The sequence below is a fragment of the Lissotriton vulgaris genome, chromosome 6 (assembly GCF_964263255.1).
Source record: "Lissotriton vulgaris chromosome 6, aLisVul1.2, whole genome shotgun sequence".
Lineage (NCBI taxonomy): Eukaryota > Metazoa > Chordata > Amphibia > Caudata > Salamandridae > Lissotriton > Lissotriton vulgaris.
This window is the reverse complement of record NC_141694.1, coordinates 784057165-784073172: the sequence shown is the minus strand read 5'-3', so window position 1 is coordinate 784073172 and position 16008 is coordinate 784057165. Positions and strand designations below refer to the sequence as shown.

At 40.6% G+C, this 16008-nt stretch overlaps 1 protein-coding gene across 3 annotated transcripts in view; it reads right to left on the bottom strand.

Annotated features, from left to right (window-relative positions):
* Positions 1-16008, bottom strand: part of AK9 (adenylate kinase 9) — a 1394796-nt gene that overhangs the window by 1054336 nt on the left and 324452 nt on the right. For all 3 annotated transcript variants that reach the window (XM_086926806.1, XM_086926808.1, XM_086926807.1), the window contains exon 17: positions 13675-13731. In XM_086926806.1, the coding sequence (XP_086782932.1) occupies positions 13675-13731 (57 nt within the window). The remainder of the gene's footprint in view (positions 1-13674; positions 13732-16008) is intronic.

Sequence of the window (16008 nt, the reverse complement as noted above, 5' to 3'; positions counted from 1 at the left end):
TGACACAGGGCGCTCCCACGCAGCAACTTCTCTTCCTAACGCGGCACAACTCGCTCCGCGCCCACACAGAAGCGAAGCGTCATGCCGGAAACTCCAGCATGTCTCTGCTTCGGTACCTCCCTCAAGGCAAGGCGCACCTCCTCTAGGCCCGCCCCGCTCCTCCTCTTTACATCAGGGCAGAACGCTACTCCGGCCTCCGTGACCTGGCAACAACCTTAATGATGCCGCGCACACCCTGTCAGTGCCGGTCCTTCCCAGAGTCTCGTTAGCGGGGAAGTCAATGTTCCCTGAAGCCCCGGTCTCTCCCCGGACCCCTTCGATGAACCATGGAGAACCAGTCACCAGAATCTCCGCCGGCGCTAATCTGCAGGATTCGCGCTCCCACCTCAGGAGATCTGCCAGAACAGTGGCGATGATGACACAATGGCGGGGGGAATACAGGTCAGTTCAGATGCACCAACTGACAGGCCCAGGCGGGTCACAGCAGGGTAGCGAGGTAACGGGTTGTGCTGGGCGCAGGGAGATGACTAACCCATGGGACTTTTACCAGGGGTACAGCCCCATTCAGAAGGCAGCCCCACTCACCCTCACCAGTCTGGTTAGGTTTCTTTCAGCCTGCAACCCGGACTTCCACTCGGGGAACTGGTGGTATTTGTTGTGAAAGTTTCTAAAGTTTTATTGAAGCATTTGGATGGTCTGTTTGACACAGTGGTACCTGCGGGTTTAGGGACAGAATGTAAAATCACAGTTGAGTGGCCTGGTGATGAGTACCCAAAAGATGAGAAAACAGGAGCACCCTCAGATGAGGAAATGAAGAAATATGACCAAGTGATCACTTTCTTGAAAGGGAAAATTCCCCCAAAAGAGACAGATTGGATAAAAGTAGATAGAACCACACAATAAGTAAATGAGACTGTACATGCTTATTATGAACGTCTGCTACAGGTATTCAAGCAGTATAGTGGATTTGAGAATAGTGGTGATAAGGGTATGGGACATTTTGTGTATCAGTTTGTACCTGGACTGAGACCTGAGATTTGTCAGATGATTCAAAACCATATGTTGTGTTGGCAAGGAAAGCCAATAGATGAAGTTTTAAAGTATGCAAAATACTTTGGAGATGAGATTGAAAATAGACGCAATAAGTTAGAAGAAAAAGTAATATGGGCACAAGTAAAATTGGCAGAACAGTAAGAGCTTAAGTTAAATTATCAGAATAATGATCAAACTAGAGGATCTGGGTGGAATGAAAAAAGTGGGGGGAAACTAAAAGGGAAAATGAGCAGAGAGGAAGCAAAGAAGAAATTCCCTTGTCATGGTTGCGGAAAATTGGAGCATAGAAAAAATGAGTGTAAAAATATTCAAAATAATAATGGCCCAAATCAAAATTTAAATCCACAGACTCAGAATGAGGTGATATTGAGTCAACCGCAACTGGTTGTTAATCAGCAGAGTCAGTTACCACCTGTCCCTATGCCAATTTTTGTGAACAGAGCAAAGAACAGTGGATGCCGGATTTCCAGGAGAAAGTGGTAAGATAAATTCTGTAACTTTATAAATGTGTTTTGCAGAACAGTTGTTCTTCTGAAGATGAACAATGACGGTGCCTTAGGGGGGAGGAAGAGGAGTGCGTACTTGGCACATCCTTGCCAGTAGATCAGTCAAGTTCATACATTGATGGAAAGGTAGAAGGAAAAGACATTGCCTTTTTGTTGGATACTGGTACTACCCGGTGTACTGTGAGTACAGCAAACATCCCAAACCTACCCCTCTTGGGTGAAGCAATCCAAGTAGTAGGTGTTTCAAATAAACAGGTCAGAACTCCAATCACAGAACCCATGGAGGTATGCATTGGCAATTTTAGAGAAATGCACACATTTGTAGTGTGTGAATCTAGCCCTGTAAACTTGTTAGGAAGAGACTTGCTATGCAAGATGAACTGCACCATGTATTGTACACCGGATGATGTTGCAATTCAGACCCCTGATGCAGATAGTATTTACAAAATAATGTTAGCAAAGCAAGGTACTGAGGTAGATGGGATGTCTTCAATGATGACGAAGGATGACTTACCTGATGAATTAAAATTGACAGTAAAAAGTAGGGTTAAAGGCAAATATAGATCCAGTAAAAGTGACTGTGAAAGAAGGTGCTGTCTACCCAAACACGAGATAATATAAGATGCGGCCAGAATTCAAAGCCGGTGTTATAGCAGAAATAGAAAAAAAAAAAAAAAGGCATTTTAAAAGAAATAAGGAGCAGTCCGTGCAATTCACCTATAATTGGCATTAAGAAACCTAACTGGAAATATCGGATAGTGCAGGATCTGCAAAAAATAAATAAAATAGTGGTGCCTTGTTTTCCTGTAGTGCCGAACCCAGCAGTAATTCTGTATCGAATACCATGGAATGCAGGATGGTTTACAGTAATTGATTTATGGTATGCATTTTTATCCATCCCGTTACACCCAGATAGTCAGTGTCTCTATTTGTTCAAATTTGAAAATCGTATCTATGTGTGGAATAGAGTTCCTCAAGGGTAAACAGAAAACCCTTCACTTTTTAATCAGATTCTGAAGAAATGTTTAGAAACACTAGTGATGCCCAGAAATTCAGTTTTGGTTCAATATAGCAACGACATGCTTGTTGCATCAAAGTCCCAAGATGATTGTGCCCTCGATTCTATTGCTTTGTTAAACCATTTGGCTGGTGGAGGAAATAAGGTATCACCAGAGACATTACAAGTTTGTCAAACCAGAGTTAAATATTAGGACATCAATTTGAAAGAGGAGTGAGGAGAGTGACACCTGAAAGACTAAAAATAATAAAACAGATGCAGTTAACACAAACCCAGAGAGAAATCAGAATGTTTCTTGGTGTAGTAGGGTATTGTAGGCATCAGATTGTAGGTTTTTCCTTACTGGCCAAACCACTAATACAAATGACAAGAAAACAAGCAGGAGACCCTAAGAATGGGATGATGAAAGCATGGAGGCTTTTGTGAAATTAAGAAATTGTCTGTGCGAAGCCCCTGATCTCGGTATGCCAGATTATACAAAAGCATTTGCATTATTTTGTTGTGAACTAGATAGTTGTGCTTTATCAGTACTAACTCAGCGACATGGTTTGATGCGACGTCTGGTAGTATATTTTTCTGTTACTCTGGACCCTGTATCTTCAGCTTTACCTGGTTGTTTGAAAGCAGTGGCTGCTGCTTGCACAGGTCTTGAACAGAGTGGATCTACAGTGATGGGACAGCCAGTAAAAGTCTATGTCTCTCATTCAGTGGAAATTCTGTTAACAAGAACACAAACTCAATACCTTACTCCAAGTCGAATTACCAAATATGAAAGAATTATTTTAGGAGCAGAAAATGTAACAGTAATCAGGTGTACTTTCCTAGACCCAGCTACTCTATTACCTGATGTGCATGGAGAAGAATTGAGGGATGACGTTGAACATGATTGCCTAGATGTTACTGAATACTGTACCAAACCTCGCCCAGACATACCGGAATAGCCCCTGAAAGAATGTGAAAATGAGCTATTTGTAGACAGCTCGTGCATGAGGCATGAGGAAGGAGGGTTAAGTTCTGCTTATGCTGTCTGTACATTGGCTGGAATAGTCAAAGCATCCTATTTGCCAGGAGTCAAGTCTGCACAAATAGCTGAATGTATTGCTTTAATGAAAGCCTGCAAAATTAGGAAGAATTGGAAAGTAACCATTTACACCGATAGCCAGTATGGTTACGGGGGATTGTGCATAACTTTGGCCAACTTTGGATGCAGATGTAATTCATGACTTCTTCAGGAACCCCTATTAAAAATGGAAAATATGTAAAAGAGATTTTAGAAGCAATACAATTGCCAAAAGAAGTGGCTGTGGTCAAATGTGCTGCACATCAGTCTGGAAATGACTATCAGCTAGATTCATCCTTGTCCCGTTTTGAGAGTCCTTAATAGCGATTATTAAGGAATCGCTATTAAGGACTTGCAAAACGGGATTCATGTAGGAATCGCTAAATAAATTGTGATTCCTACACATTCCTTATTTGCGATTAGCAAATTGCTAATCGCAAATAAGGAATAACTCCCCATTCATTCCTATGGGCCCAAATAAGGATGCGATTTCAAGGGTGCCAGGGGTGTGCACAGGACAGCCTATAGCACCCCATAAATGTAAATTTAGACTCATGTTGCGCACACACATGTCCAAATTGCGAGTTCATGACCCATTGATGAATTCCAAATGCCATTTTTGTGGGCGCAAACGGCCGAATTCAGCGATTCGCACCGTTTGCGCCCGCAAAAATGCTTGATGAATTTAGCAGTATGTGACTGCTGGTAATCGCTATGCTGACCAAGTTGCCAAGTACTGAGCCAAAACCAAAATGGCAGTAAACAAGAAAATTGAAACAACTGGAATCAGATGCCAATTTATGCTTATGTCAGCCATAGAAACATGGGATGAAGTAAGACATTTACAGGATGAGGTGGAAGTAAGTGAAATGGAAGTTTGTATAAAAACAGGATGTCAAAGGAGAGCAGAGATGGTGTTTGGATTTATCCAGATGGTAGACCGGTCATGCCAGACTGCTTGCTCTCACAATTGGCCAGAATGTACCATGGAAATACACACATAGGTAGAGATGCCATGATCAGACTTTTTAGACAAGATTGGTACAATCCGAAGTTTTGGACTGTCGCAGAGAGCCTTTGCCAGAGATGCTTAATCTGTCAACAGAATAACCTGGTAGGAAGACAGTGGTCAGTTGGGGAAAAATTGGAAAGGCATAAGGACCATTTGTGAGATTACAGGTTGATTTCATTCAGTTATCACCATGAAAGGGATTGAAGCACATCCTTGTCATAGTATGTTTGTTTTCACGATGGGTGGAGGCATACCCTACCAGAAGAAATGACAGTATAACAGTTGCCAAATTATTGTTGAGGAAACTGATACCTCGTTTTGGTTTCCAGTAGATGTGGAATCAGTTAGAGGATCTCACTTTAATAATGAAATAATTCGGTTGATCTGTGAAGCATTTAGAATTGTACAAAAATTGCACTGTGCTTTCCGTCCAGAGGCTTCTGGGGTGGTAGAACAATTGAATGGCACTCAGAAACAATCCTGACAGAAACATAGGGTTGAGTTTCCATGAAATACTCATGTGAAGAACAATGAGAATAGCCTTTATACCAGGACAAAGACTATTAAGTATAACTGATGATCTGGTATTAGACTATTGTAAAAGATTGGCTGACCTGGTGCGTTCTGTCTCTCACCAGGTTGGAGAAGACGCAGTTGCAAGGCAGCCTGATGAAGCACATGATCTAAATGCTGGAAATTAGATGGTGGTGAAGAATCACACCCGAGAAACATGTCTAGCACCCAGGTGGAGTACTCCGAAACAGGTGATACTGGTTACCACAATAGCAGTGAAATATGCAAGTTTGCCTAACTGGATTTACGATAGTCATACCAAGAGAGTACCAGCTCCTGATGAGGAAAATCCTCAACCGATACCAGAAGTTGAGGGTGCAGAAGGTTGTGTAGTTGAAGAGTCTAGAATAACAGACTCTGAAGAAACTGATCAAGAACAAACAAGCACTAGTCAGGAGGATTGGATACCAGTGGTTGACATGCCTGATGTAAACATAAGAACAAGAAGAACAAAATTAGAAAAGCAAGAAACTAGAGAGGATCAGACAGGTATAGAAGAACAAGTTCAGGAAATTGAATTTGAGATTGTCGGAGACCCTGAGCATGAACAGATAAGGAAAGAAAAATCCACTCAGACAGAGGTGAACCAAAATATTCACAGATATGAGGAGGGACAGATAGACTTAGAAGAACATGTTCAGGCTGCTAATCAGTCAAGTGCAATAAGACCTGAGCAGGACCAGTTAGGAAAAGAAGAACAAGTTCAGGAAGAAGAAGAGCAAACCAGAGTAAAACCTGAACAGGGCCAGATAGAAGAAGCAGAACACTGTCAGGCAAATGATGTCACAATAAGAAGCCCTGAACTAGATCAGTTAGAGAGGGATTCAGAAGATGAAGAAAACCAAATTGTGCCACAACATAATGTAAATAAAATAACCCTCCCCTCGAGAGCGACGAGGAAAGGGAAAGTGCAGTGCAAACCAAAAGGGTTCGAAAAACTGATAATTGGCCTACATATATGTCAAAAGATTAAAATATCATTTAAAGACAATAAATGAAGAACCTGACCAAGTGAATGAAGTCACTAGTCAGTCAGGACAGGCAAATGAGAATCACAGACGAAGGAGTCAAAGATTAAAAATACTGAATAATAAATTCAAAGGCCCTGAATGGACCTATCTGATTTTTGAGGAACTTGAGACCTTAGATTTAAAAGAAGAAAGTGACGAATACATAATTGCTGTTCAGATTGATGCAGGAAAAGTGAAACCTCCTTGAAATAATACAACAAATTAAAAAAGTTCTGAAATAAGGCAAAGAAAGAAGAGAAATCTTCTAAAGAATAGCTAAGGATAGAGTTGCTGAAAGACCAAAACGAAATTGCTTAAAGAAATGTTTTAGAATATGCATATGTAGCATTTTAGTAGTGATTGAAGTATGGTTAATTTTAACTAAATGGATACCATATTTGATGAGCATAGAAAAGAAAAATAGTACAGATACGAAGGGAAAATTAGCTAACTTACAGGGAGATAGAGTACAATTAGAAGCATCAGATGAATCAGAAACACATCACACGGTAACAAGATAATAACACAGATTTACATGTTTTCACCAAGTTATTGTTTCAATAAGTAGATACTATGGAAATTAGTGAGTGTTATGTATGTAGGAAATTACCAGCTTCAGTAGCAGAAAGTGTCACATATCACCATTAATCGCTAACATATGGCATTCCATGTAGTGCTTTAACAAGTCTGTTCTATAAAACAGGCACACTGCAGTATTATTATTCAAACTTAGATGTAATATTTTCAGAGGTTCCTGTTCGAAAGAATATGAATCCAGTACTTAGTAATCTAGCAGCGCAGTTCATGGGTGAATTTTTCTTAACACAAAATGCAATAGATGTAGCAGAAGGTCATAAGCATAATTTAACATGTTTACTAAAAAAAGAAGAAAATATATTTTTGAATTTAGTAGTAGAAAGAAGACAGGATTTCCAGATGAAAGCCCACAAACAGAAAAGTCATATTCCACCATGGGCTGAGAAGGAAAGAATGTATACATTTGGCAAGACTCGGGCTGCGATGGCCCTAGATTTTGAAAAGAAAGGGAAAATCTGTCTCCATAGGTTAAAGACTGACTATAATAACAATGTACTTATTGGTTCCAGTGAATGTGAACATACCTTCTTGGTTATTGGAGGATGGGGATTAAAGGGGGGAACTGATACAGTATTTCCTGGAATTTATTACATATGTGGAATAAAGCTTATTGCAAGCTACCTGCAAGATGGTATGGAGTTGCTATTGTGGAATAGAATTTCCTAAAGTCTATCATGTGAAGAGAATCACTGAAACAATGAAAACAATAATGATCTATTCCGTAAGAGGAGAGCTAGTTTTTCAGAAATAGTAGGAGACATATTTAGTGCATTGATACCTTCAGTGGGAGTAATTGTGAATTCACGAAGAATTTGTCAATTGTCCACAGTAGTTGATCGTTTATCTACTGATACTGCTGGAGGCTTTTTTATGATTCAATACCGAAATGGTTGGGATCATATCGATGGTTTTGCAGAATCGACTTGCCCTTTATATATTATTGGCAAAAGAGGGTGAAGTCTGTAAAATGCTGAAAGCGCAACATTGTTGCACTTACATTCCTGACAAAAGTGTAGGAATTGGGAAATACATTAAAAATATTACAAAATTGGAAGATAACTTGAAACCATTGGAAGTTGACAGTGTATGGAAGAAATTAACAAATAGTCTAACATCAATAGGGTCATGGTTTGCTAACTTTGGTAAAGGAGTTGTAGCTCAAGTAATACTACCTATACTCGGAATAACTATGACAGGTTTAATGATAATGATTTGGTGCAAATGTTGTAGAAGGAGAAGAAAGTATGAAGTAAATAAACAGGGAAAGAAGAGAATATACGAAGAAATTAGGCTTGAAGAATTAAAAGGAGAATTATACAAGAAAATGAAAAACATTAAAGAGAAAGATGAAGTGGAAATTGAAAAGACAGAGAAGGGAATTGAGATGTGCTAAAGTTGGCATTTGGTTGGGTTATAAGTAGTTTATGATGGCATAAATGCCATCCGAGAGGGGATTGATGGGAGCAAGGAATCGTATAAAAGAGACTTGCTTGGACGCAATCCTCTCATATAATCCCGTCACAAAGTATTAATAATGTTTGTAATACTAATTATGCACAATATTCCATATATTTCTAGATAGAAGAAGCTTGCCTATGTGTTTTACTAACAATTAACCCAAGTGTGATTAAAGATGCCTGTGAACGCGGGAAAATGTACTGCGCATGCGTCAGCTGCATGACGTCAAAACGCTTGGAGGGAAAACTCTGCTTCTAGAGCAACAGCATCTAGTATACCCGCTTGGGAACTCATGGGCTAAGCATCTGCTTTGCTGAAACTAAACCGCGTTATATATTAAGTGCTAATGCATGAATAGTCATTATAAGTAATTGGGATTAGAGTAAAGATAGGTGAAAAACAGTGAAATCATTTAATTCTGAATGTATTACTTTGTTTTTTGACCTCTCTATTAGTTCATATTTGGGCCTCTGAAAGATGATAAAGTCTGACACCCACGTGGGTTTGCCCGCATGCGCAAGAGGGACAACTCCGAAGCAGTGAGCTCAAGTCTTGAGACTCGTCTAAGGACATTCTCCACACATGTCCTGGGAACCAGCTGAACATCCTGAAGATTCAATGGACAACGGTGAAATTGTATACATTGTTGTCGATAAAGTTTACAAATATGGGTGGGAAATAAAGCCTGGAGAACAAATTAATGGGCGGGAACTTAAACAATTGATCTTAGGAAAAGTATTAAACTGAGCATGGTGTGATGATCATCCCCCCAGCTCGTCAAATCAGAAATAGGAGTTTTATAAGGTTGAAACATTTAGGGGTGGTACATACCATTAAGAAAGTATAATTGGGTAGTTAGCTAGATTAGTTAGAGCAGTCGCAGCCACAACGCTGAGAGACCGAGATGCTGTCCGAATGCTGATCGAATACCTGAAAAAGCAGACTTAGAATTTCAAAGCAAAATAGAATTAGAAGAAGATTGTGGAAGAATCAAGGAGGTAATAGAATAGGAGGAAGATCGCTGAATAATCAAGGAGGAAGTTAGTATCAGAGAGGGGTGAGACGCAGGCGTCGAATCCTGAAGAGGTCATCTGTCCTGAAGTATCTGTCACCTGATCTTTCTAAGGGGCCCATTTACTCTTGGCCAGAGGGGTCTGATTTTCCCACCATCCTAGGTATATATAATTCTGGGTATTGTATCAGTGTGCTTTATCTCTCTATCTTCTATTTCCTGAGGTACTAGTTGTTGGGAAATCTTTTTTTTAAATTGATTAGACGGATCATGCTTCCTCTGAAAGATGGAGCAAACACTGTAATTTGTTTTGCTCTTGTGATTAATTTGATTTAACATTTACCAGTCTGTGGTTATTCAATGAGATAATCAGGTAAATGAACCTATGTCATAATCATCAAATCCTAATCAACTAAAATAGATACATTAGTTATGGAAAGGGCTTCGGATCAGTAATAGATTTAAGAATTGACAAGCAAATAAACCTACAATTTTAGCCCTATAAATTGATCCCAAGCGGTGTTCGCCGGCCTATATGTGTGAGTGTGTTTATGGGCCCAGATGAGAATATAGTGATAGATGTCCGCAGGTTGGTAGCCCGCTGGATAACAAGGCTGCCGTGCTAGGTCCTGAGGCATTTGAGGATCCTGTTGATGGGGCTTGCGATATGAAAGAACGGTGTCGAAGATGCAAGGTGCAGCCAAAATGATGCATCTGTTTCGATGAGCGGTGAAGCTGTAATGCAGAGGTTTGGCGTAATTGTCGAGGTAGCTCTCGGAGTGGGATGCGAGGAGCTTGTGCTGGGAAAAGCGTTGCACAGTGGAGGCACCGAAGGCGATGCTCGGGCCCAAGATGCAGGATTCAGTGGTGCTGTGTGTCTTTTGTGTCGGGTCCAATCAACGCAACAGCGGAAATGCATCAGTTCTGCTTACAAATGCGCTGCATGCATCAATCAGCAGAGGAGGCATTGGTTCCTCCGGAGAAACCACTTAGGCCCACTTCCAAGGGTACAGGACTAGGAATAGCAACACTTGGCAGGGTAGACTCACAGACGGCAGAATTTAGCTGCTGAAGCACGTTGGTTGGAAGCAGTTTATGTCCCCAAGACTTCCGATCAAGAGGCCAGCAAGCTAGCCCTTAGAGGCACTCAGGGTTGTGGGGTCAAGTGATGTAGGTCCAGTCTCACCCAGGCAGGGGTGCAGCAGGTTAGCACAGCAAAACAGGATTCCGACAGATCAGCAGTCCAACAGAGTGGCAGTCCTTCAGCAGCACAGCAGTCCTTCTTCCTGGCAAAGTATCCACATATTCAGAAATGTACTGAAGTGGTGGTATCCGAGGTCCTGTACTTATATCCAGTGGTGCCTTTGAAGTGGGTGAGTTTTCAAAGACAGGCCTTTGAAGTGCACAGAGGTCCTTCTTGCCCTGGCTCCATACTCACTACAGGAGGATATGAAGCCATTTGTGTGTGGACAGGACACATCCTATTCAGGTGTAAGTGAGGTTGGGTCCAGCTCCTCCCTCTTATATTGCCAGGCCCATCAAGTCACACCTAAGCTCCCATTGTGAGTGGCTGCCTAAGAGGACTACACAAAGCCCAACTGTTACCCACCCCAGACATGTGATCAGAGACCGGCGGCAGTCAACAAATGTCGAAAGTAAGAAAATGCCAACTTTCTATAAGTGGCATTTACAGAATTGAAAATAAAAATCTGACTGCATCATCAGTTTGAATTTCAAAAGGTGACCGCAAAGACTCCAGACTTGAAGGGCTTATCCCTTCCCAATTGGGAATTATACTTATAGATTGTAATAAATTAATCCAATTGTTATCATATAGGAGAGATAGGCCTTGCTGTAATAAAAAACAAATCTGAGCGTTTTTCCCTCCCAGGGTATGTAAAACTTAAAAGTACATGTCCTGCCTTTTAAAAAAATCACACCCTGACATCTGGTTTGTCCGGTGCCTAGCTTTGGGGTAACATATATATAAAAAGGAAAGGTTAGCGACTTGCAGAAGGTTTATTTTGCCCAATTGACATGGCAGTATAAATTGCACACACAGTGCGCAATGGCAGGCATGAGACATGTTCAAAGGGCTACTAATGTGGGTGGTACAATCAGTGCTCCAGGCCCAATAATAGCATTTAATTTACTGGCCCTGGGCCCATGTAGTGCCACTTTAATAGGGACTTACAAGTAAATTAAACCGGCCAGTTGGGTGTAAGCCAATTCTATCATATTTAAGGAGGGGATGTTTTCAGTAGAATTTCACTCGCGAGTCTTTATTCGAGAGTGTAATCTACTGTATGCTAGTATTGGACCCCCTCTGTCTATTCACTCAAGTGCCTTATACTGATGAGAATCTGGCTTCACACCTCAGCAGCTTCAATTGTGCCCTCTAATGCTGACTGCCACCCGACCTCTACTGCATCACAAGCAGATGGTGATCCTTCCTCAGTGCCTCTGGGATCTGTTGCTACCCGTGGGCTGGTGAAGCCTGATGGAGCTTTGAGGATACCCCCAGCAACTCTGGTATATACTTCAACCTAGGCTGTATTTGTATCATACACGTTTTATGAGTATCTTCAACCTCTAAGTCACTTTTCCTTGAGCTCAGCTTTACCTAGGGATGGATGGTGCACACTTTTTTGGTGATTACTTGTTATTGGTTTTAATCTGGCCAGACACATCCTTAGTTGTGTACCAGACTTTAGTAAACATAAAATTCAAGAATAAAGAATGTAAAAATAGAGCATGTTTGCAGAAAGGGGCTTACCCACTGGATTATCGGACTGCTAGTCACATTTTTGAAAATTCTTCAGAACAGCTGTTTATTGATGGTGAATCTGTCAGTCCTTTTGCATGCCATTTTGACTAGGGGAGCTGGGGAGAGTCTCCAGGTGAACTTATGTTGTTAAATATCCTTATGTTGTGCAATGAGGGATATCACTTGTTCCCTTTATTTATTGTTTTGTTGGGACATCCTTCACATTTTGGATCTTTCTAAGGGACAGCACAGAGCAGACTAAAATACAGGCACCCTGACATCAGTGGGTTGCATGCATGTACATCAAGGCGCAGAAAAAAAACTGGAGCACTAACTATAACCTGGTTAGAAACCCCCATTAGGTTGTGTGGGGAATCTCCTCATCTAAGATAGCTGCTAGATGACCATGATGATGTGGCCACTATGTTAGGTGAGGGTTTTTTCCTCATAATTCAGTAGGGGATCGTCAGCTGGCATCGTTTTGAGGGAAGCTACCCACAGCAGCTTCTTACAAACAGCAGTGGTAAAGCGTTCACCACGCTACAGTGTTCCTTGGCTGTGCTCTCAGCAGGTACTATTGTGAGTGGAGCCTCATGTGGCCAGAGATACATAGGCCAGGCAGTAGCAGAGGGCAGTGTAGGACAATGGCTAATGGTGCAACATTAGTGGTGAACCACAGCAAGTTACATCCTATAGTTGTTATCTCCATGCCAGCCAACTCAAAGGTTGTATTCTACATTTCCTATGTCGCTGCATATACTGCTGACCTAGATGCCAGGTAATCATGTGTGCACAACATACTCATTTGCTTCTCCTTCAGATAGACTTCCTTACCAATGCACATGAGCTGCAATATGTCACCTTAATTTTGGACCTCTCAAACATGTCGCATGCCAACTATCTCGCTGAAAGTGTGAACATTAGCTTTCTCATTGCTTGGGGTACATGACTTGAAGGAAGCCTCTCAAACAGGTCCTGTTCAAACTTCACATGCTGACTGAACTTCCCCACCATATCCTGCAAGACTTGATGGCCAGGTCCACTGACAAAATACAAACAATGGAAGCACTAAAGACTTTGAACTTCATATGAGTACAAAGTAGGGCATGAAAAGGCAAAGATCCATAGAAATCGTGCACAATCTTGGTGGCTTGAGAGCACCACTCGACACTCAATGTCCATTATGCAGGCAAGATTAAAACCCCTTTAAAACACCCAAATGGCTCACCTAATATACTGCCACACCAATAGCTGAGCATATATGTGCCCTTGTATGAAGACTCACTAGTATTTACACAAAATGCATCTCCAACAGAAACACAATGAATAAAAGCATTTGCAAAGTCAATGAATCTGGTGTAAAAGTGCTATTGTATGTAAACATCATTTGTGTACATTGAAGACATAGCTTTCCCTGTGCTTGTTTTATTATACTTTGTAATTATACTGCAAAATAAAACAAAGCAATAATGCAAAAACCATTATAGATTACAAGAGGGAATGAGAACAAATGAATATCTTTTACCCTACCTTGGACTGATTACCTAAATCAAAGTTCTCTGTAGAGTATTTGATTGTGAAAGATGTAATCATCAAGGGAAACTTTACCTTCAGATTGTAAGGATTCCTGCTCTCCAGAAAGTACTTCTTGCATTTCATGTTCATCTGGACAAGTCAAATTATGGATTATTTTAGTCCAAATTATTTTAATAAAAAGTAACAAGCCAATATACAATATACTAATAAAACAGAACATTGCATATTAATTTTGTATCCCATGTAACTATATGTAAAAACTGTATTATATAAGATGACTTGAAAAGCTTACATTTTGAAATAAAATATTGTAATTTAAGCAATAATTAGAGAAATTGATCATAGTGAAGATACCTATTTATAGAAATAAATTACTGTTGCAACATGACAAAATGATGAGTGCCACTAATAAGCAATAAGGTCTTCCAGTGTCGAGCAGTATTACCACTATTTCTACACTCTTGATGTAACATACTAACCACCCCTACAGATTTATGCAGTGGACTACATTTCTTCAGCACCACTAGACACGGGGCACTCCCTACTCAGCATAAACTAACAGACATCATCTTACAGATAATCAGACACTATTAAACTGTGTAACACCTTTGGGCGACTGGGAACATTGCACATGTTGACCTTTGTCTGCTTTGATCATACTTCTTACGCCTCGCTTAAGACTGAGAAATAACAGCTACTTCACTGTAACTACAGTTTTCCACCTTTGATATCTTCCAGACATTAACATGCTTTAATTATTGTGCCTCATCAGGCCAGGCTAGGAATCCTCAGCAGTTAAGATAAATATCAATTGACAACAAAAACACTGCATCAATTTTCTACTGGTGCCATCCACGTATGTCATTGCTTGATTCAAGCTTTTGCAGAATTAGATCTACTCCCCAAAAGAGCATCTTTAATATCAGATTTGCAATTCAAGAGAAAGGAAGATTACGTATTTTGATCTTCATTAAGACAAGAAGGAGGGAAAGTGACATGTGAACATATGAAAAGACACCAGAGCTGGAGAAATTTAGTTGCAGGAAAGTCTTCTGCAGTACTGCATCTCTAATAGTTTCACATACTTAAATCCTCACTAGACATCAGTATGTAATACAACGTTAGAAGGCAGCAAATAAAGCTCACCTTCTTTGAAAAGGTTATAGAACACCATCTGTCCTACCACAAATTATGTCTTCTTTTGTACAATCAAGCAGCAGTGCTTCGTAAAATTACGTGAACCAGAATTTTTTTTACGTGGTAACAATGTATTCTTGGGAACATGGGTAACATTTAAGTTGTAGAAAACAATGGTTCCCTCAGAGTAGGAAGCTTTACTTCTATAGAAGAATAAATCCAAAAGAACGGTTAATTAATCTGTGTTATTGTCAGTATTAATGAACAGGTAGGTGATCCATAAATCTGACTCAGTGAAAGTGTTTGTTGACAATTGTGAACAAAAAGTATGTTAGTCTTACCACACGAAACAAATGTTGACTGACTCAAAAGTAGGATTTGTGAAACATAGACTCCTGTCCTGTTGTGGTTTAGACCTACAAAATGTTTCCAATCAACATCAATGTGCGTTGATGTTTTGGTCCCCTAAGGAAGACTTTCACCGATGGTGTTTAGGACATTGTTGCAGCACGTAATCTCAAGATTGCATTAATACGGTCCATTAGTCAAATATGTATGAACTTGGTCCATCATTTGCAAGCACACCAAAGAGAAGCTGCTACCTTCACTTGCCCTGACGAAGACCACGTTAGGGATCTTTTTAAGGGGTTGGATAATAAATGTAGCAAGATGTTGACTGGAAAATACCATACCACCAGTCACACTGAGGTATCATTCTTGGACTTAATTTAAAAAATCAGAGACAACAACTTTAAGTTTAAGGTCTACAAGAAGCCATCTCACAAGAATGGTCTACTCCTGTTTCAGTCACAACTGATGCACCCTTACAGAGGATCTCCCCATTGGGCACTCTTTGATACACAACTGTTTAAATATTTCCACATTTGATAAACAAGCATCGGTCCTCATGAATAAACTGACAGCCCGGCATTACCCGAAAAACATAATCAGAAAGCCGAGAAAAAGTCAAACGTTGGAAGTCCTCAGCTAAAGAACAATGCTTGTTGTGTGAAGAGATGGGCTGGCGGCAGCTCACGCTGAACAAGCTTAACGTAAATCTTGGGTCATTCCTTAGCTTGTAGAAGAATTTCAAGTAAGCACCCAGACTACTAAGAGACTGCCTCCTAAGGCTGAACTCTAAGCGATTTTGGGCAGACGAGGCCTGGTGAGGAAGATTGAGTCGATAAGTCCCTACAATAGCACTATCAATTATTTTGTCCGCTCTTCCTCTCAAAGCCTCAACCCCATATGTAAGAGGCCAAGCCAAAA